We start from the raw sequence: 21,461 nt of genomic DNA, 5'->3' as shown, positions 1-21,461 counted from the left end.
ACAAGAAAGCAAAAAATATAACAGGTATAATAAATTACTGTATTTGATATTATAAAACGTTTCAGATTAACACTTCTTGCTGCAAGGGCACAACATTTTTTGTAGCCATTGCTCTTCAGCCACCAGTAAACACCTCTCTTAATCTGGAGATTGTACTCTGTTGTACTGATTTTAGTGAGTTAGATCACTCTCTAAAAACCACCCAAGGCACAGCTCCACAACCAACAGGTACAATAAAACAAGGATTTACCTCAACAACCAGCAAGTCATCATTAGGAATCATTTCTAAATTTTTTTTAACAGGCTTGCTGTCAGGTAATGTAGATAGTTCAACCAGAATTCTCCCTCTATATGCAACTCCTTCTCCCTGTAACATAAATACATATCAAATAAAATTTTACGTATTTGCCCTAAAGAAGTGTCTATTGTTTTTTCAGCTGTACATGATCCTGGCTTCACTGAAGTACTCTCAAAATTTCTGCAGAGGAATGGAGGTACATATTGGAACAAGTGAAATAAAGCAGTTGGCTTAATGCTGGAAGTGAAAAACATATTTATGCAAAGAAGGAAAGAAGAAATACAAATTCATGCAAAAGTGTAGTTAGTGAAAATCATCAAAATAATTGCTGCTCCTTCAAAAATACCTTTAAAACAAAAACAGATAGGAATGGGAAATACTATCATACTTCCTTATTAATCTTAAATATAAAATATTATTCAAAAATAAAGAGCAAAAGGTGTGTAATGTGGAAAAAAACTCCATATCAACATGAATTAATTAATTGATTGAACAGAATTGGGTTAATTCTTTTATGAAAAACAATTAATAAAGAAACTTACCTTTCCAAAGTTTAGTTCATCATATGGGTCTGGGAATCCAGTGTATTCTCTTGGACTTCCATAAAAGTTTAGGTAACAAGGCCCAAATGTTGGTAAAAAGCCAATTTCAGTTTCTCCAGAGTTTACTAACAAAAGACATTACCATTAAATCTTTGTTAATTACCATATTAAGCCAGAAAGAAACAACATTAATATCAAATCCATTAAAACAAATGTTAGATATTAGTTAGGTATTAGTAATATCAGAACACTTTATTCTCTGGATATACCATATGAATTTAAAGTAATTATACCACTGAATGTACTTGTACCTAACTTCTTTCTTCACTGTACAACACTTACACTAAATACTACCTCATGCAGCAAAATTCCCACAGAATAAGAAGAATTTATGTCCCACTCCAAATATATGGTTTTAATTTATGTGCAAGGGTAACATGCTTTTATGTTAACAGAAAACATGTTTTCTACGAAAAAAAGTGAAGCTCAGTAAAACAATATTTGCAATCATTTAAATGCACAGGCCAATGATCAAACTAAACGGCCACAGAAAAGATGCGCTCTCTAGCAGAAAAAAGAGATGAGAAACAGGCCAGCTTTGCAACTGAAATTGCCTGAAGTGATCAGCACAGAGAGGGATGCACTCATTACTCACAGGAAAAAAAGGCTGAGCTAAGAGAGTGACAGTAAAGGGTTATGCCTTGTGTGACTGTGCCACTACTGAGTGACACAAGTGGATTTTAAAACTGAATGTGATGTCTTGATGTAATTTCCTGTCAGCACAAAGTAATGTATAACCTGCACAATATAAAATAAAGATTTGCAGTTCTCTATTTTGCATTTGGCTACTTTCACATCTCTGAATCAGAAACAGATCAAAATTTGAATGAAAAGAAATCATTGGAATAACGTCCAATTTTTAAAAAATTCTAAGACTGAACATCAGACCTCAGTATGACTAGGTTTAAGATATGTGTTAAATTAGTCCATTCACTACTTACTGATGCCAAAAATTTAAACAGAATATAAATTTAAAAACATATAGACAACAAAAAACTGCCCCAAAACTGGAATAAAATTTATTTTCTATTTTTTTAAATTTAAAATTCAATTGCTTACTTTTAGAAGGTTAATGATCATGTATAATAGAAAGTGACTCTGAGAAATTATTTCAGCCTTTAACCTAATATTACTTTATTAAAGAAAGGAGGATAGTAAATGAAGTACAATGTAGATGAATGTTGATTACCTTTCAACTGCATTCCACTTGTATTTATTGCTCACTATTTAATATTTACCAGAAAGTCTTTCAAACCTGGATGTCAACCTAGACAGTTATGAAAAAAGTCACCTCTCCAAGTAGTAACAGAATCAGATTTTATTTTCCAGATTTTGTTTATATAGCTTGCTAAGCATAAGCAAAACAGTCATTAGTTATTTTAGGCTTATTTACTTCTGCAGGGCTCTGCAGGTGCAAATATATCTATGATCTCATATCTAAGTTAAAAATTTCAAGCCATTGTTAGTCTAAGCACTCTGTAATAGAAGCAACTACATGCTCATCTCTAAAACACAGCTTGAAGCACCAGCCAAACAGAAATATTTTCACACCAATTCCAGTGCCAAAACTGGTTTATAGAGTTAGTTGTGTTTGATACTTTTTAATCACAATGGTGAAATCTTTTAGACAAACAATTATTAAAAACATGTTTTAGCTGATGGAGTATCTTAGGCAATACTCTTCAGTCTGGGCAATGGAACACAAAACCAGTAACAGGTGAAGATATAAACCTTCATATGATGAAGCCCCTGTTTCTGAAGATGAAAAATCTATATTATGAAAAGAGAAGCAGATATATGACGAGTGAAAATAGCATTAAAAAAAACAAAAACAAAAACAAACAAACTTCACATCACAAAGCAATCTCCTTTTAAAATAAAGTTAAAAGCCTGAGAAAATACAGAGTTCATATAGGCTAGAATTTTGCCTCCGGTTAATATATGAAGGTATTACTGCTCCTGTACAAATTCCTAAGGGGAAAAAACCAGCATATATTGGACAAAATATCTTGGTTTGGTGCTTATTTTTCAGCTTTGTTCAATTCTCCTTCACACAAAATACAGATTTATTTTTAAAACTACTTTTAAGACCTTACAGTCATTTAAAAAACCCAGTACATTTCAGGGCCCCTAGGGGTACCTACATTTTCATTTACTGAGGACTATAGATTAGTTCGGTTTCACAATCCTTTAGAAGCCAGAACAGGCTTCAGGCACAGCACTAAAGAGAAGATAGTAAAAATGGCTATTCCAATATCAGCACCTCAGCAGAGAGAGAAATCAGGCTAATCTCTGAGTTGCTGAGTGCCTGGGTTTGAAGTGTAAATGCTCTGTGACTCAGCTGCAGTTCGAGATACATGCTCATGTGGGGAGTACAAGTCATCTCTCCAGAGCTGAATTTTCCCCACCAGCCCAACCCTTCTGTCTTGGTTTTTCCATTTTCTTTTGCTTCTGGCTGTGCATGGGATATATAAAAAAGAATGTTTGCATGAAGTCTTACTTCAACAGCAGTCCTTCTAAGAGGGTCTACTTTATAAGCTTTTATGTGACCAAAAATACAGTTCCATCCCATCCTTGCATCAAGTCAGTATAGGATTGGAGCCACTGACTTTATTTTTAAACACCTGATATTGCCACCAACTTAAGGACAAATTGGTCTGTCTCAGACAAATACACATCATACAGCTTTTATAAGCACAACAGAAAAAAATAGTAATTTAGATTCTTATTGTAAAAATAGTGAAAATGGTTTTGAGACAGTGTCCTTCAAACTAGTGAAGGTAGTCAGTCAGATAAATACATGTTAAGCCTGTTTAACCTTGAGCTTTACAATTCTGTATGGATGACTAATATGCCAAGATATGTTCATTAAAAAGATAAAACAATTTTTCTGGCAAGTTAATACAGAATCATAGTCTGGGAACCGGCCCAATCGTATGACAGATTTTGCTATAAAAAGAGATGATTATAGATATAGATCACAAAGCAATTATCAGTAATCACAAGATTATATTAGAGTATAAATGTAACTAGATTTTTTCCAATATTTGCCAAAATATTGGCACAAAAAATATTTCTTATAATATTTTAAAGAAGAGTTTTATTACAAAACTATTTTGCAATAGGAACAATGTTAGGCACCTCATATCTTGCCTAACTTGCTTTCTTGTAATTAAGTTTTGGGTTTTAGCTGTATGCAATTACATATCCAGCCATCTCTACTGATTGAAGCACATAAATCAATTGTCTGCAATCATAGCAGTGCAATCAAAATCCTACAAAATAGGAATATGAGCACTCATGCAATGAGATGCAGTGCCTGATCAGCCACTGACCCAAGCAGAGACTGACCCAAGTTCCCCCAGGATCTGAAAGCAGCCTAATAGTGTCCAGGAAATGAGGTCCAGGAAATGTGGTTCTAGATAGTTCTTTTAGGCCAACTGCTCAGGAACATTCCACAGCTTTTAGGCTCTCTTCTCAGAGATAGAACAGATACTCTTATAAGGCAGCAAAAGGAGTCTTGTTTACCAGTGTCCCAAGAAGTGGTTCTGAAGCACTGACTCCAGATTATCTTGAAATTAAATATCTTATTAAGCGTCTAAATAAATTTGCATATCTTACACATGGTAGATTTTGATATCACATCATTTTCTGAATTTAGAAAACACTCACAAATTTAATTAATTCATTAACTTACACACACACACACACACACATATATATATATAACGGAAAACTGAAACTTCAGTTACTGATATTTCCATGATGATGTGTTTAGTCACTGAAATTTTAATACTTTACTTTTAAAAGTCACATAGAATGTTTTCTAAGAGCACTGTTTTGAAAATGTCAGGAACAGACAATCCTGTTGCCAGGGAATTGAGAAACTATAGATAAATATATACTTTCTTAGAACACTGATCTTTGCCATTCTGTGTAACACTAGACAAGATAGTGTGTTACACACTGCTCAAGCAATTACCTTCAAGTTCTCCTCCAGAAAAAGCAATTTTTGAGAGACTTAAATATGTTGTTCCTACAATATCATTTTTTGTCAGTCGATCCCTAGAAAAAAGAAAGGTTTTATTTAAATAGAATGCTGGTGATAACACACAGTGGCAAGCTACTAGTACACACATTTTCTATGACAGGCAATGCTTCAATATTACTAACGAAACCAGTAATGACAAGTTACAAAAATGGGCTGCCATGAATAAGTCACCTTTTACACGATCATTAAACACTGACAGTTCTCAGTTCTCTGTACAAAATTAAAAAATATCTCACGTTACACTAATCAGATCTCTTGTAAAGAAACCATAAAGGTACTTAAACACTTGCTTAAATACTCTCCTGCACTGTAAAAATACCTGACGTCTATAGAACCAGGCTTTTCTCTGCTTATTATCATTTAGCTTCTTAACTAATTTGATTAAAAGTCATAACTCACCAGTCAACAATTGAAAGTTTTATTTTCTCACACATCGAGGGAAACTGAAAAAAAATAGCAATGAAAGTAAAATAACTCATTACTTTTTCACCTCTGTAATGTTAATGCCCTGAGTTCCAAAAAATGCCTGTTTACTACAGAAAACAAGGGTAAAAAAACTGACCTTGATTTGAAGATAAATAATTTGATTCCATTCTGGATTAGCATTTTTCTCAATTATATTTGTGCAAACCTGCCAAAAATGAAAAGATATATACAACACATCAAAGATAAAACAGAAGAAGAAGTATTTACTAGCTATGATTTAGGACACATCATTGTCTGATTGGAAAAATTAGGGGTAGTAGTCAATGAATCCTGGATTAATGCTGTAATGAGCCATTGATGCTCAACGAGTTTTCAAATGATAACTACTGTTAGAGTAATCTGCATATGCAGCATTAATGACTTCTGGAGGAAAAGAAAATATTGAAACAGTGTTTAAACATGAGATTTGGGTTACCCTAGTTTTTATTTTCACTAGCTACAATTAAATGAAATTATTAAAGCTTGTTATTTCCACAAGCCACAATTGAATGTGCTTCATCACAGCAGAGAAATGAGACGAAGGAATTACTTGATTCCAGCTTTCTTTATGCAGATTCTAGGGTAGATGAAGAATATATCATAGGGGAGAGGCTGCATTATTTGCTAGTGATGTCTTCTAAAGATCTTCGGCACTATTGGGTGTGGTAGCCTATATAGCATATTAAATGACTGACAAAAAATTTAATTAGTAATGAATATAAGTTGTGCAATTGTGCTCCAGATCAAATTAGGCATTCTAAGGACCACATTATTATTTAAACGTACAAAAGTGGTAATCTGTCCAGAAAGATCTGTATCACCAATTACTAAAAGCAATCAGGAACAACTAGTAGGCAAGCAATCTGGCATGTGTCAGTTTTAGCCTTTAGTCATACATTCCTTTCATTAGTCATCAGTTTTACACCCTAACTATTGGACCTTGAAGTTTGTAATTTTGCAAAGTTAACATTATTTGTTCATTTATTTTTTATTTCCATCATTCCAGTAAACTTAAAAATTTATTCTGGCATATGAAATCTATTCTCAGGACTACAATTAGAGTACAAAGGTTCAGATATTTACTAAATTACCTTTTTCCCAGCAAAAGAAACTTCCACAAATGGATCTACAAGGTTTTTCTTGTCTGCTTCTCCTCCAAATATTTCCTTGACAGTTTGTGCAAAAGCGTCATCCACTGGAGAGGTGTCAAAGATTAAATTAAGGTATTATTATTACTATTATTATTACTATTACTATTATTATTCATAAATAATAAACTGTCTAAATTGTCTAACCTGATAAACAAAATTCTGAAGTGTTGCAGGTAAAAATTGAGAATTTTGGCTTTGGAGCAATTTTAAGAACATAGATTTTTCAAACATCATAAGAAGCGCTGATGTGCTCCTGAATTTAAAGGCATCACTGTATTTGAAAGACATTATACATGTATTTGAAGACATTGCTATTTGGCACAGATATAGGTGAGAAAATATGCTAGTAAGGGATAAAAAGTCACCTATATTCTATTCTCAACAGCTACCACAAATAACTATTTTTAACAGTATTCAAACATCAATGGACAAGTAGGGAGCAGCTACATACTTTGTGGAATGTCCTCAGCTCTGTAGATTTTGAGAAGGAAAGTCACCCATCGAAGTGCAGTCCCAGCAGGTAATAAAAGATTGCTCTCCACATCATCACTTTCATTATCTCTCTCCCTTTTTTCAACCTGTTGGGGAACACAGTTGTAGACAAAAAAAACATGGCAACGTACAGAATTAGAATTAAGGTGATTAGCTAAACTTCTGTCGATTAGCTAAAGACTGTTGTCAGTTTCATGATGAAGAATGAGACTATCAAATTATGAAGCCACAAAATTTAATTCTAGCTAAACTATTTTACTTTCAGTTTTATCTCTGAAGTACTCAATTGCAGGAGCCCATTGTAATCACATTTTCAAAATCATCATCATCAGACAATGATGGTTTTGGTACATGTAAAATGCCAACTTCATGCAAATTTCATACTCATCTCAAGAGAAGGCATTTACTACAATTAGAAAAGGCTTACAAGTCTGATATAACTTACCAGAACTTACTGCTTCTTCATTTAAAAATAAACACACCACAAATAACTATCCTTGTTAACACCACAAATCACATATCCTTGTGATTTCAAGAATCGTGAAGACAGAAGAGAGGAACAGTTAATATGAAACTAAAAGGCAATCTGCTATGGTCCTGGGGACCACATTATATTTAACTAAGGAGTAACAGTATGGAAAAATATCAGACAGAAAAAAAGGCAATGGTCAGGTAAGAAAGCCATTACAAGAAAAAATCACCTGTTTTCACCTTGACAGAACAGCAGACAGTGAAGGATTGGCTTGTTAAGACTACCTATTGCTTTTATCTACAGCAAATTACTTGTGCCTGACTTGCAATTATTGAGGGATCTGATCTTCACCAGGAAACATTTGGAGCTTTCTGGTACTCTGGTTTCTCTACAGGCTGGTCTATGTTTTGTAGTAGCAGAGACATTCCTGACTTAGACCTGGAACTGGTATCAGTGTTACTCTGCCTGCTCAGCTATGCTAAGGAAAATTACATATTAGCTTGCATGCAAAACCAGGCTAACACATCTCTACTTCCAGTACATGGAGTATCCAAAAACAGTAGAGGTTTTTGGATACTCCAAGAACTGAGCAGAATAACAAAAAAAGCTTTGAGTTAGCCACTTAGTACAGGGTGCCCTTGAAACCACTAGTAAACTCCATATTTCTTACAAATACTGCTCACAGAGCAAATTATACAGTATTAAAACAATATTGGGGGGACATAAAAACAATCCATGGGTTGAAGAGGGGAAGAAAAACATTTAAATTAAACTTACTGGTGGCTCATCTCCAGTTCCCAGGACAAACATGCTGACTTTCATATAGCCTTTGGCTCCTGAATTTGTATCTTCAGGATCACTCAGCAAAAGCCATTTTCTCATGACTGCATGGCCTGAAATAAAACAAGCATCACCACTGGCCCCAGTAATATCCATTACAAAATAATAGACATCATATAAGCAGTGAGCTATTTCAAAAGTATGCTTTATCCTAAATTACCCTAATTATTTAGCAAAATAATCCTGTCCTAGACAGGTCTCATAGTGCCATCCAAAACAAGAAATCTTATGTTAAACTATTTTGGCATACTAATTCAGAGACATGGTTATCGAACATTTTTGCATTATTTTTCAAATTTTAGGTCTTTGATAAAAAGGAGTCTTGTACTTCATTGTGAATTCACTGAAAAGAGTTATATATTGTTGGATTTTTGAAGTTAATACTTAAAGCAAAACACCTAAATAACTTTACATTAAGTTTCTTCTTTTACTTCAGAAATTTAATGAAATGTTTCAACTTCTAGTTTGAAGGAAAGAAGTTCTGAAGTAACCATCACTTACCAGGCTCATCATAAACATAGCCAATGTCAATCTGAAATAAAGATCAAAGGCATTACCTCTGAAGAAATATCAAAACAGAAAAAGGGTTGGCACAACACCCCCTATATTTTTCATGGGCAGTACTATATTGCTTTCTTGTCACAAACAAGACAGGCTACATAGAATATTACTAGGAGGAGAAAGACAAAATATCTTACATTGAAATATGAGGGATTTCAAATGGATAGAGCAGCCATGAAGAAAATGCAAGACATATTAGAAATAACACATGTAGTTATTTTTTTTTTTCTTGGATCCCAAGCTTTTTCAATTACCAGAGACACAAGATGGGGCTGGTTTACTGCTTCTTGAATTCCCTACACTCACTCATTATTTTATGTTCAGACAGGCTTTTCAAAACACTTCTCTTCCTTCTTCCTGCTCAACATCTCATCCTTCAGCTTCAGAAGTGAAACTTGAGGGTTTTTTAATGAATAATATCCTTTTCTTTATTACAAATAAGACCATTTCTTTCCCCAGTGTGCCAAATCTGGACAAGATTGCCTCATACATTGTATCAGATTAGAAACATGTTCAGGAATGTAAGTATGTTTGCTCATGGCTGTTGGGGCTAGTATTCCTTGCAGGTAAAGTCTGAAAGGTTTTCTAGACAGAATTACCCTTCTGGTTTCCTGTTGGAACATGTGCCTGCAGGTATAGAAAGTAGCTGAGTGACTTGCTGTCACCTGCTTAGTGAATAATCTCCCACAGAGCAATACACCACTGACTGAATCACTAGAAATCACAAAGAAAATAAACAGTGAGAAGTAAAAAGCAAGCAGCTTAGTGGCAGAAAGTGTTTCATTTAGAAAAGACCACTCTTCCCTCTTGGCATATTTTTGTAAAAAGCAGGTCTAGAGACCTACTGAATTTATGCAGTACCAAATAAGAAAGCAGAAAAGACAGCCCAGCCAGCACTGATATTGGAAGTGTTGTAACAGGGGATCCCAGTAGCCATTACAATTGCCATGGGAATTCTTGGCAGGCAGATGGCTACTTCCCAGAGTTGACCATTACAAATACAAGCAAAGACTATCTCACTAATTTCATAAGAACCACAGAAACTACTTTAACTAAGTGATTTTTCCACCATGGCTTTTACTTAACTTCTGAACAAAGGAACACCCCTCCATATGAGGATGTGTATCTTTATGCCACCATATATACCACTGTTCTGCTATCAGCTAGCTAAAAGAATTATCTCTTCAAACCCTACCTCATACCAAATAATCACCTAACTAAAAAAGAAGAAAAAGTTACCTGGATGCAAATTAGAGAACTTGGTATATAAACCACACAAATTTCTTTAACAATAGTCTTCTACTCAAATAAAATCCTGCTTACTAGTGCTTATAGCAAATGGTCTCTAGTTTGAGAAGCAAGACATCATCAGGTAATTCTTTGGCCCCATGAAAAAGAAGTATAAATTTAAACATTTAAAACTAGTACTTAAATTTTTTCTCCCATTTTCTTTAATTTAGTCCAGATATGGAGTTTACTTTATACTCACCTTAAATTCACCCATCAGACAATCTGCTCGTAGAGAGTGAGAATCATATACCTAAAAAGACAGAGGAGCATGAAACAGGAATATTCCTAAACAATCTGGTGAAATGGCCAGAGGATGCTACAGGTATCCAGCAGCCTTGTGAATATGCACTGGTTTGTCTTACCCGAATGCTAACTGTTTCATCAAGCAGCTCTAAAGGAGTCATGTGGACATTGTAGAAAAATATCTGTCAAGGTAAAAACAAACAAAAAAAACCCCCTGTCTTAAAATAATAAATACATAATTACTTGAACATAAAATGCAAAAGCATTATTTTAAGAGGCATGTGGAGTATGCCTAATACAGTACTTTTAGCCCACCTCCTTGCTGGACATATTATGTGCTAATTTAGTGCATTGAATTTAGTAAATTGACTCAGTACAACACAGACAAGACAGTCACAACTTCCATTTGAACAAACTCTGTCAGCATAACTGTGCTGGAAACTTCCAGCACTGCCCTTTGCTCCTTGCTCCATGCTTCATATTTTTCTCAAGGGAACAACTTCAGAAACTAAAAAGTTCATCTGTCAGAACATTAAATCCTGGTCTAACCATCTCTGTTGTAGCTGTCAAAGAGGCCTTGTTTATGGTTAGTGTGACAGTGATTGCAATGATTTGAATTTTTGAAATTCAAGGCCTTACTAATAAATCTGATAGCTTAATAGCATGAAGATATATATCCTATTTATTAGCTTGTTTTCATAATAGGTCATGCCTCACTAAGCTTGGTCTTTGATCCCAGCTATATTCCAGCCAGTATTTTACACAGAAAAGTGGAAAGGTATGTAAACATGGTCCTTCCTATTTCAGTTTTACACTACTATGGATATTGAGACTGCCAAGGAAATGTTTCAATATAAGGTGCAACCAAAGTTCTGCCCTCCCTATTTTTTCCATGGCTTCATAAATCTTGACTGCTGCCTACAGCTTAGTTCAAATTTCAAAGTTTTATAAATTCCTTGGTCTTGCCTGTGTGTGTTAAACATGCTTGCCACGCAGTTCCAAAATCTTCTGCATTTTTCACACATGCCCAGACAATGAGAGTTATTCTCAGCATTGTCTGTATTACGCTCATATATGTTTTGCAACATTAAGTCTTCCAGCTATGGGATCATTCTTGTTTCCCTGAGGTGGCTTTGAATTCTCTCTTGCATTTCAGTGTTTGATGTACAGACCCCCTGTCCGGACAGAGAAATCTAATTGTGATTTTACAAATCATGGGTAGAAAGGCAGTGACATTCCCAGATTCAGTGGCAGTCCTATGGCATTGCACTGAGCACTTGTCTGCACACACCATAGAGGTCTACAATGATTTCTAATTAATTTTTCTGTGATGTTTATAACCTGCACACAACTATTCTATCACATGGCCAACTGCATCAAAGAAAATGTTCCATATGTCTCATATGAAGTTTGACTTCCTTCTAGATGCTTAGAAAAAAGCATCTGCTGAGCAGATGTTTTATCTGCTAACACTGTCGGTGACAGAGATGTGTTTAGTGATGTGAATACATAAAGAAGGGGACTGCAAACAGCATAATGCATGTCAGCCATAATTACCCACAAATATTAGTAAATTCTTATTAATTGATCATAATGAAAGCTGTATTAACTATTTCTCTACATTTGATAGCCTCAACACTTCAGCTAGAGTGTTGTTACACCACTTACTTCATCAAAAAATGGGTTATTTCCTCTTTTGATTCTTGTCCGGTGTGTTTGACCACAAACATGAACTTTGACTACTGGCTTTATGTTATTTCCAGGCAACTGACGACCTTCAATGATTCTAACGCGAATCTGAAAAAAAAAAATCAAATATTTGTACTAATTCATTCTCTGTATTATCTGTGATCCTGATCACAACAATTCCTTATTATACCACCAAAATGGTAGCCAACACCTGAAGTAGCTGACAGATATGAACCAGACTTTACAAGCTTAATTATGACAGTAACTAATTCTACAAGACAAGTTATGGTTAATTATTTCATTAGAGATTTTCACTTGCCTCTACCATTTATATTTAAAGCTGCTACAGTAGTTTGAAATCTATACAACTATACAGTAAATAAGGTTCATCCCTATTTCAGTCAGAACTGTACAAAATCAGACAACTCAGTTAGCAGAACATTTGAGGAATAATTTTGAAATACTGGCTTTGAAATACTACAGATGAAGAAGGTAATTCTATCTGTGGTGCATTAGAGAAGCTGACATTAAATTATGTTCAGGCCGTGTAAAATGAGCAGTGTCATGCTCAGCAGGAAAAGGGAACATGCCATATCTAATAAATCTATTACCTGAAAATCTTGTGGTTTGTTAGAGAGGATTCTCCGTGTTTTCTTTCCTTTGGTGATGCGTTTAGCTAGCTGGGCTTCCTTTGTGCCACTTGGCACTGTTGGTGTGGTACCACCAACTGGACCATCCAACCCATCCTCATAACCTCCATCATCTTCTCCATCTCATACAGCAAAAAAACAGTGCAAGTAATAAATAAATAGCAGAACTTGCTGTTAAAAGTTACAGAAGTAAGAGACTGATATCCAAGAGTTCCACTAAAATTCTATTATTAGCTCACATCAACAATCTTCTTGCCAACTACATTTTTCCAACTCCTTTTGAAAGCTAGTCATTTTAGCATGCTTAAGAACAAGTTCATATCCTAACCAAAGTAAGTCTAGATCAGTCTCTGTTCTGGATGCAGAGTGGCTAATACAATTCCCATACACCTTTTTAACAGATTGAAGCAATGTTCAGCTGTAATCATCCTCCAACTAGTTCACGATTCACCACACGGGATTCATTTTATTCCAGTTGAATAAACATTGCTGTTGAATGAATCTTGCTGTTTCCCATCAGCAAAACTAGGCTATAGCACAGCATTGCTTTTCTGAACATTTAGTTCAGAATCTTGAATGCATGAATATATTTAGGGTCTGCCATCTAAAATAAAACTGAATCCTTCTCCACAATATTTAAGTGTGGAATAAGTTTTTCAGTATGGCTCTTTGACAGTTCTGAAATCAGCATACCTCTGTGGAAGACAGTTCTACAACCACATGACTCTACAATATTGAATCACACTCTGAGACTTCAGTGTTGCAAAACAGGATCCACAAATATCTAGACCACAAAAGTGGTCACTCCCTTGTGTTTCCCGCTTTTCTTAACCAGACAGTGACTATGGTAAAATATAGAGGAAGAATGAACTGTGTCCCTGGTGGTTGGAATTAACAGAATGTATACTGATTTTATAATCTACAGGCTGATAATAATTTTGTACAACAAAAACCTTCATGGTCCTTGTAAGAGATGTATAAAACCAGAGAGACTGACATGTATTATATAAGCAGAAGACCCCACCCACCTCTCTAGCATCTCTCAAAATGCATTTGCCTGAAGGGATCCATGCAGCTAACTGATTACATTACCCCAGCACTTAATTTTTAATTTCTGAAATTGAGCTGTAGCTATCTCTGGAAAAGTGATTTAATTTCAGGGGAAATTGGTATTTACAATAAGGTGTGTTTGATAATTCATGTTGAAATAATTTTCATAGTTGCTGAATACTAAAAAACTGCCATACTAAATATGGCAGTTTTCATACAGTTGCTAAATACTAAAAAAACTTTTTATTTTATCTGTACATTACAATTTAAAAAAATTTAAAGCTATCAAAATAATCTCATAAAAGTGATTTTGCATTTTTAGCCTTCAAGTTCACCTTTCTCTAAAATTATTTTGAAATGCAGGAAATTAACACACAGCTTTTGTGTTTATATTACTTATCCTCCCAGTCTTCAAGAACACCTCTGACAGAAGCCAGTGCAATCAAAATTTCACTCAAGAAGACTCCTGATTTCAATTTTTTCCTTCTTATGTTATTATCTATCACCAAAAAATGGTCAAAGTGATTCACTTCTCCTCAAACACAAAACATTTATTAAACTTCCTTCTTTCTGCACAAACACAGCCCTGATATTCAGCTTATTATTTCCCAATCAGCTGCTAAAGCTTGTTACTTCACAGTTATTTCAAGAGTCTGGAAAACCAGATGTCAAAAGTACTCTCAGCAAAAGCCTGGCTAGTATGATATACAGAGAGACCAAAGAATATTCCCTACTGATCATAGTATTTCATTGCCTAGTCAAATATTCACCTAATATAAAACAGCTTCTTCCAAAAATTTAATTATTCTACAAGGGAAAAAAGGTTTAATTAATCAAGAAATTTTTTTCACCAAGCTCCCTGACATTCAAAGTAATAGATGGGACATCTCTGCTTATTGGTTAGCTCTAGAATTGCAGCAGATAATTGCTGTTTCCTTGAACATCCAAAAACCTTTCTTTCCTAAGCAAAAGCCATTTTGAAACATTTTTAAACAGAGAAGATTCTGCTAAAATCCATTTTATGTCAGGAAATGCCATTTTTTTGCTTAGCTTCTGAATCATGCTTAATTTTTTAAAAATAACTACCTGGCAGTCTTGACATGCTTGTTTCTGATAAACAGTGCTGCTGAATCACTTTCTTGCCTTACCTTAAGCAGCTCCTAGAACTTTTAATAATAATGTTCTGAGAAAAGCAAAGCTTGAAATACCTTCCTGTGCACTTGTCCCTCCTGGATCAGTTGGATTTGCAGGTCCAGCTGGTGGCTCATATCCTACTACCAAATCAATTGTTGCCTATAGAGAAATAGGTTTTTATACAGCCCACAGTATTCGTAACAGTTGATTTAAAGCAGTAAGTTGTTCTAACACTGTGCATGCACCATGTTATACCCATTCATGGGCATAACAGTTTTATAAAGTTTCAGCTACTAGTAAATATATAAACTATTATTAAGCTATAGATACACACAAACAATAAAGATTATACAATTTGCAGCTAACAGACTAGGTTCTAGAATAATATCTAGCAAATGGAGTTGCTGTGTTTTTATTTAGAAAAATTTGTCGCAATACAAGGAGGTAAGATGTTCTACAAATGTTAACTTTAGTTCCACAATATTCAGGGAAGACAGACACATGGCACCCTAAATTTGCAGAAAGAAAAACAAAGGCCATAGAGAATTAACACTATCTCATCAACAACTTAACAAGTCTGAACCATAAGTAAAATTTCCTATCTGGCTTTTTTAATTGCTTGTTCATATCTTCCATCCTGGAAGAAAAACATGACATCATTTTCCATTCAAATTATAGAATTGTCTTTTTTGTGCTTGAGTGTGGTTTTTGATTTTTGAACAAACCATTATTATTCCTAGTTGCCAGAGTAACACCAGGAGTCAGCAAAAAAAAAAAAGCCCAACCCCGTGACCAACTAATCACGACATCAAACTGCAGCTGGTGAGAGACTGAAACTATGCTTCAAGTCTCTCATTACTGAAGTGTACTAGAATGCAGTATGAAGTGCCTTAACAGCTACACTGCACAAACACAGTAAGGTCCCAGGTTCCAAAAACTACTTAATTAATAACTAAGTTAATAACCATTTCAATCTAAACATGTGCTAAATCAAGTTAAGCAAGTTCTTGTGTAACTTTCTGAATGGAGCTGGCAGTGAACATGGACACAACCACGTGCTTTCCAGAATCAGTGCCATGGCACAGGTGGCTGTTACAAAGCACTGGGCAAAAAAGGTGCATATGGAACTTGGAAAATGCACTTTTTCAACATGATTTCCATGCATATGCTATGGCACGTAATATTTATAACACATATATAAAATACATAATAAATACAGAGAAAACAAAATTGTATAGACATATATATGCCTAGTTATAAATTTCCTCTGTCAGGAACTTCTGCTAGAGATTTCCAAGAATTAAATTAATATTAGCCCTATTGCTGGAGCATTTTGATCAAGAATACATTAAAATAAGAAAATGTAAGTCACTCACTCCAGTTTCTTGTCCCCTTTCATTCAGTAGAGGTATGAGTTTGAAGGGAAAAGATCTGCTTTGGTTACCTACAAGATCTCTAAGTGCTACAGATGCACTGCCAATTAATCTGAAATTAAATAAAAACCATTATTAGAATGCAAGTACACATCAAAAGGAAGTTCTCATTTTTCTTCTCCTAGCATCTGTTAGTCCACCAAGTAACCCCAGCCATGACTTGAATACTCAAAGCACAACAAAAGACCATTGCGAATATCATGTAATAATTATTTACTGCTAGTTTTTACTTTCTGTTTCATCGCACCCAAACGTGTTGGTGTTCTTTATGGCAGGCACAGCTTTAACCTAAAAGAAGTTTAAAAATAAAATTATTTTTCTTGCATTTTTGAAAATAATCTTCTGCATAACTTTCAACAGCCATGCCATTTATTTCCACCAGTGAATTCTCATTGGTAAACTAAGGAACATAAAGAATTCCTTCCCCACACGGATTTACAAACTCTCAGGTGAGAAGTGGTGAATATAAACTACATATAACAACTGTTGTACTACACAGAAAGAGACACAAAAACAGACACATCCACATCTTTGTATTGAAAACGGTGAAACAGAACAAATGCAATCAACCTGCTTACTAGAGAATTACAAAATTAATCTTCTTGCCCATACTCAGCAATTGGAATAGGTTCATCTTGCTTCTAGATTCTCAGAATGTTTCTAAAGGTTCTAGAGTGGTCTACCAAAGGAAGGTTTCAAAGGGATCTGACATGGGCTTCTGCCTACTTTGGGACTACATCTGTCACTCCCACCTTCTCCCAGAAAGATGAAAATTGCACAAACTTTTAACCTGGCAAGATTTCTCAGTGTGGTACTGGTCCCATGATACCTGGCACTGTATTTCATTCCCATGGTATGCAGTAGCAGTTTACTCCCATACTGAAGTGGATTACTGAAATAACTGAGATTTTTTTTCAATGAAAAAAAACCCAAGATAATTTTATCATGTAAATATTTCAAAGAATATCTGTTACAAATAAAATACCAGCTTTGCTGCCAAAGTGGAAAAAAAGATCCATACACAGAGAACCTAACTGAGGAGCCTTGAAGTTACAGAGCTTTTTCATGGATCAGCTAAGGATGCAAGGGGACTTTTTGACAATGGAACAAGAGCACTATTATAGCTACTCTTGCATACTGTGTCACGAGAACATAAATTCATTTTTTGCAAAGTATATTAGGATATCTAAGTATAAAACATCAATTTCCTGCAAATATACCTTCCAGATATTACACATCACAACTTCTGTTTAGCTGCAGAAATTTACATATTTTGAGGTGCTACAGAACAGAAAAACTCAACAAGTCAACCCATAATCAGCTAGGCCAAATCTGATTCTAGAGGAAGAAAATATTTTCCTATGCACATTTGTAGAAAATTTATGTAGACTTGACCTTTTGATTTGATATGAACTGGAGTGACTTAGCTTCAAAAACATCATCAATTCAGAAGCCACCCAAAATAATCTCAAATCATCAGGATGAATGTTTCAGCAACCACACCCTCCTATCTGGTGACATTAACTCAAGAATTGCTGTTCACCTGTAGTGCTTTTGAAATTTTCCATTTCATGAGGATGCATGTGTACACGAGGATGTACATCTCCATTTCTACATTCTCATCTGCCCTGTACAAATGATAACTGCACACATTTGGTTGCATAATAACCATTCTTAAAACAGTGATCACCTTCAGCAGACTGAAGAGGGAATCAGTTACAAACACTTCTTGTTTGCAACCAGCTGCCTCTATATACTGCCTCCATATCTATATGCCTTTATTTCCCCCTCCTTTAGCAGGTTGGGCAACAACAGTCTCCAGTCTTTTTCCGCTCTGACAAGACTGAGAAATTTAATACTCAGTTTATAAGCTATCTTAGTCCACTTTGACTTTAGCCAAATTCTAAGCTTTGGGACTATTCTGCCTTTCCCAAAGTCGTTCTGTTGACTGGATTTGGGATGTTTCACCCTCCCTTATCAGAACCACAGAACTGATGAGGTCGGAAGGAATCACTCAGGATCATCTAGTCCAATGCCTCTGCTCAAGCTTAGTCAGCTAGAACACGTTACCCATGACTATGTCCAGTCTGGTTTTGATCATGCAGCTACTCAACAACTGAAGTAATACATTCCAAAGTAACAAGGAATGCCTCAAAATCATCCTTAGGTCTCATCTTTATAATTTGTGTACAAGTCTTAGAGAAAAGCTTTTTTCTGACATGCTTCTCTCAGGTTTTTAATCTTTGGGCTAAGTCAGCTAAGACAGATCTCAGGAGCCGTTGTGAGATCATGTCCATCACCACTTCATTGATGTTTAGTGCTTTGCTGCAAAGTCTGCTCCTGTACTTCCCTCCGACAGGTAACCAGACTCCAGTTCTCTGCATGGCTGCTGTGAAGTTGCTGGATTCCTCTGAACTCTGAAGACTTTTTACCTTCAGGCAGGATTGTATGTGATCTCCATCTGAAGTCATGACTTACAAAATGACAAGCACAGCTGGAAAGAGATTCTACCACCTGTTCATCATCAAAGGACACTGTTCTTTGCTGGACCTGTTTCAGCTTTCTTCCTCTTGCCTGAGCAGATCAACACTTGACCATTTAATTCCAGATCACACTAGTCTCTTGACACCATCAAGTGGGACAGTTAATGTTACTGGAATATTTTAATGCATCCTCTGACCTTTTGTTCATCAGCTGTTTTAGTAGAACAGCAAAGCACATGAGTATTGTTTCTTAAACATTTAAGCACCTTTTTGGCCATCCCTAAGACTTCTACAGGTATAATGCCCAATCAGTCTGGTCTCTTAAACTTTTCCAGTTTTGCTGGAGTAAAGCAAAAACCCTGTCCTGCCACAAGCAGTTTGAAGATTCTGGGCTACCACTGGAGATGACACCAAAAATAAATGCAAACTCCCTATTCAGAAGCTGATTTTGAACCTTACCAGGCCTATGAGAATTTCCTCACAGTGATCAAAGGAAAATACCTAGTTTATAAGCATGAAATCAATGAACTACTGATGACCAACTATTAAACACTGAATTGCATTTGTGTCAAAGCTAATTAATCTGTTAGTGCTGTGGTTTGCACTTCCTGTTAGCTGCCTAAATAACCAAGTGAAGTGAAAGTTCACACCCATGTCTGGATCAGGGAGTGCTAACTCACAGTACCAACCATTTTATTATTCCTCTTGGTTTGAAGGTAGCAATCTACACTAAATTCTTTAGCTTATGTCCTCTAGCTGCTTACATGCTACTTCTACTCGAAGCCCCAAGGTTTAAATTACTCAAGAGTCAAGCATTTAAATTATTTTCATCTATTTTAGGGATTTATTTTGGCAGAGATTTATATTTATGATTCTCATCAGTAAATTTGATTCTCCACTGCAGTTATGATTACTATACTCAACCTTTCTTTCTCAGTGTGTATATTTCATTACAGAGTATGCTACAAGACCCAACACCCACCTTCTCTTATTCCTGCTGTTTAACTATTTTTATTAAGAAAAATCTCTATTTTATCTTTACTTATTTGATAATAAATATGTTCTTTGCAAGAACATACTTCAAAAACGAAACAACACATGGTACTGCTTTGAACAAGGAAGAAAAGCCCAAAACTGAATCTTAAACAGTCTAGATCTTGCATACAGTGGATGGAAGAAAAGCTGGTAACTATCTACAGTCACACTGATGTGGAAAAGAATCCACACAAAAGGGTACAGCTGTAGGAGGATTTAAACAATCTGGAAATTATTTAACTATGAGAAATCCTTAGTAATGATTAAATGATTTGCCGCACTGCTGATTTGTAGCTGCTTTTTCTGTTAGAGCAAAGGGTGTGCCCAATCTGTTTTTCCTGTCTCACTAGGTTACTAACTACACAAAGGACATGGGGAAACACATAATCCCAGCTCATTCTCTTAACTTCACAGGGAAAACTGACATTACAGTGGGTTTTTTGATATATTTTTAACTGCATAAAGATTTGTGTTCTCAGAATTTGAAATCTTTCTACTAACAGTATTAGATGTAATAGAAAACAGATGTGTTCTCTTTTCAAACAGTTTTATGCCAGAAAATCTAACTAAGCATGAATCATATGAGTCCTCTGGTTTATTCCTATGATGCTTTGTATACAGTGGTTTGCTTTATTTATCTTTTCCAATTATTGCAATTTTTCACCACGAAGAGCACTCATTAACCTATCTGCAAGAGTTTAGTGATCCTGTAAATAAAGCAGTAAATTTTCTCTCCAGGAAAACAAAGAAATGGAAAAATTTCCAAATGTTATTTCAGGCTGAATTTACAGAAACATGCCAAAGCAATGAGTTCACTGGCTTGGCAGAGTGTAAAAGCAGAATAACATCCACTGTACTCCTCCTCCCGCACGTTTAAAACCAGACTGGATGAACAGTTATATCAGCTTTTAGGAGCTGGAACAAATCATGTCTTGCAATCTTCTCTCTGTTGCTCCAGAGGGTAGTAGAGGTTCTATAGTCACCTCTTGGGCATAACAACAACAGACTAAGTGTCTGGAACTAGTCAGGACTAAGAGTGAATGGAACAGCAGAGTGTGTATTGGCCAGGAGTTTTGTGAGTGAGCAGCCAGAGAGGGAGGCTGGGCTGAGAAACACAGTGCTCTGCTTCTGTCCTATAGACAGGCAGGAGCAGAATATTTCAGAGAAGGCTGTCACTACCTTGAATGTAACAACAGCAATCCCCACTGCTTATTTTCCTCCAGAAGAAAGAAAATAAAGCCAAAGGCATGGTGTAGCTTCTTTTCATTGCTCATTCTCAGGCAAGAGGCTCCTAGACATACTCTTTACACTCAAAAATTAAATCCAAATTCAATCTAGATTTTAAAATAAAATATATAAAAATATGACTCTCTAAAGGGACGATTGCTGATTTCAACTCAAATCCCACTTAGCTTAGACACCTAATACATCTCCCAAGTTAATGGGTCTACTTGTGAATGTCAAAAGCAAACACTGAGTTTCTTAAACTGTTTATTAGAATAGCTCTCAGTAGTAAGGACCT

At 35.4% G+C, this 21,461-nt stretch overlaps 1 protein-coding gene across 2 annotated transcripts in view; it reads right to left on the bottom strand.

Annotated features, from left to right (window-relative positions):
* MYOF (myoferlin) overlaps window positions 1–21,461 on the bottom strand; it is a 61,934-nt gene that overhangs the window by 31,963 nt on the left and 8,510 nt on the right. Inside the window, exons 4-19 of one of the 2 annotated variants that reach the window (XM_083865987.1) lie at window positions 16,365–16,473; window positions 15,063–15,147; window positions 12,766–12,926; window positions 12,134–12,262; window positions 10,585–10,647; window positions 10,422–10,472; window positions 8,873–8,903; window positions 8,309–8,424; window positions 7,019–7,145; window positions 6,508–6,611; window positions 5,514–5,582; window positions 5,351–5,394; window positions 4,883–4,965; window positions 2,632–2,670; window positions 841–965; window positions 251–367 (exon numbers count right to left, since the gene is read on the bottom strand). In XM_083865987.1, the coding sequence (XP_083722113.1) occupies window positions 251–367; window positions 841–965; window positions 2,632–2,670; window positions 4,883–4,965; window positions 5,351–5,394; window positions 5,514–5,582; window positions 6,508–6,611; window positions 7,019–7,145; window positions 8,309–8,424; window positions 8,873–8,903; window positions 10,422–10,472; window positions 10,585–10,647; window positions 12,134–12,262; window positions 12,766–12,926; window positions 15,063–15,147; window positions 16,365–16,473 (1,453 nt within the window). The remainder of the gene's footprint in view (window positions 1–250; window positions 368–840; window positions 966–2,631; window positions 2,671–4,882; window positions 4,966–5,350; window positions 5,395–5,513; window positions 5,583–6,507; window positions 6,612–7,018; window positions 7,146–8,308; window positions 8,425–8,872; window positions 8,904–10,421; window positions 10,473–10,584; window positions 10,648–12,133; window positions 12,263–12,765; window positions 12,927–15,062; window positions 15,148–16,364; window positions 16,474–21,461) is intronic. The other variant, XM_083865988.1, reaches the window with a different exon arrangement.

This window comes from Zosterops lateralis (genome assembly GCF_965231275.1).
Source record: "Zosterops lateralis genome assembly, chromosome: 8".
Lineage (NCBI taxonomy): Eukaryota > Metazoa > Chordata > Aves > Passeriformes > Zosteropidae > Zosterops > Zosterops lateralis.
This window is presented reverse-complemented; position numbering and strand designations above follow the sequence as displayed.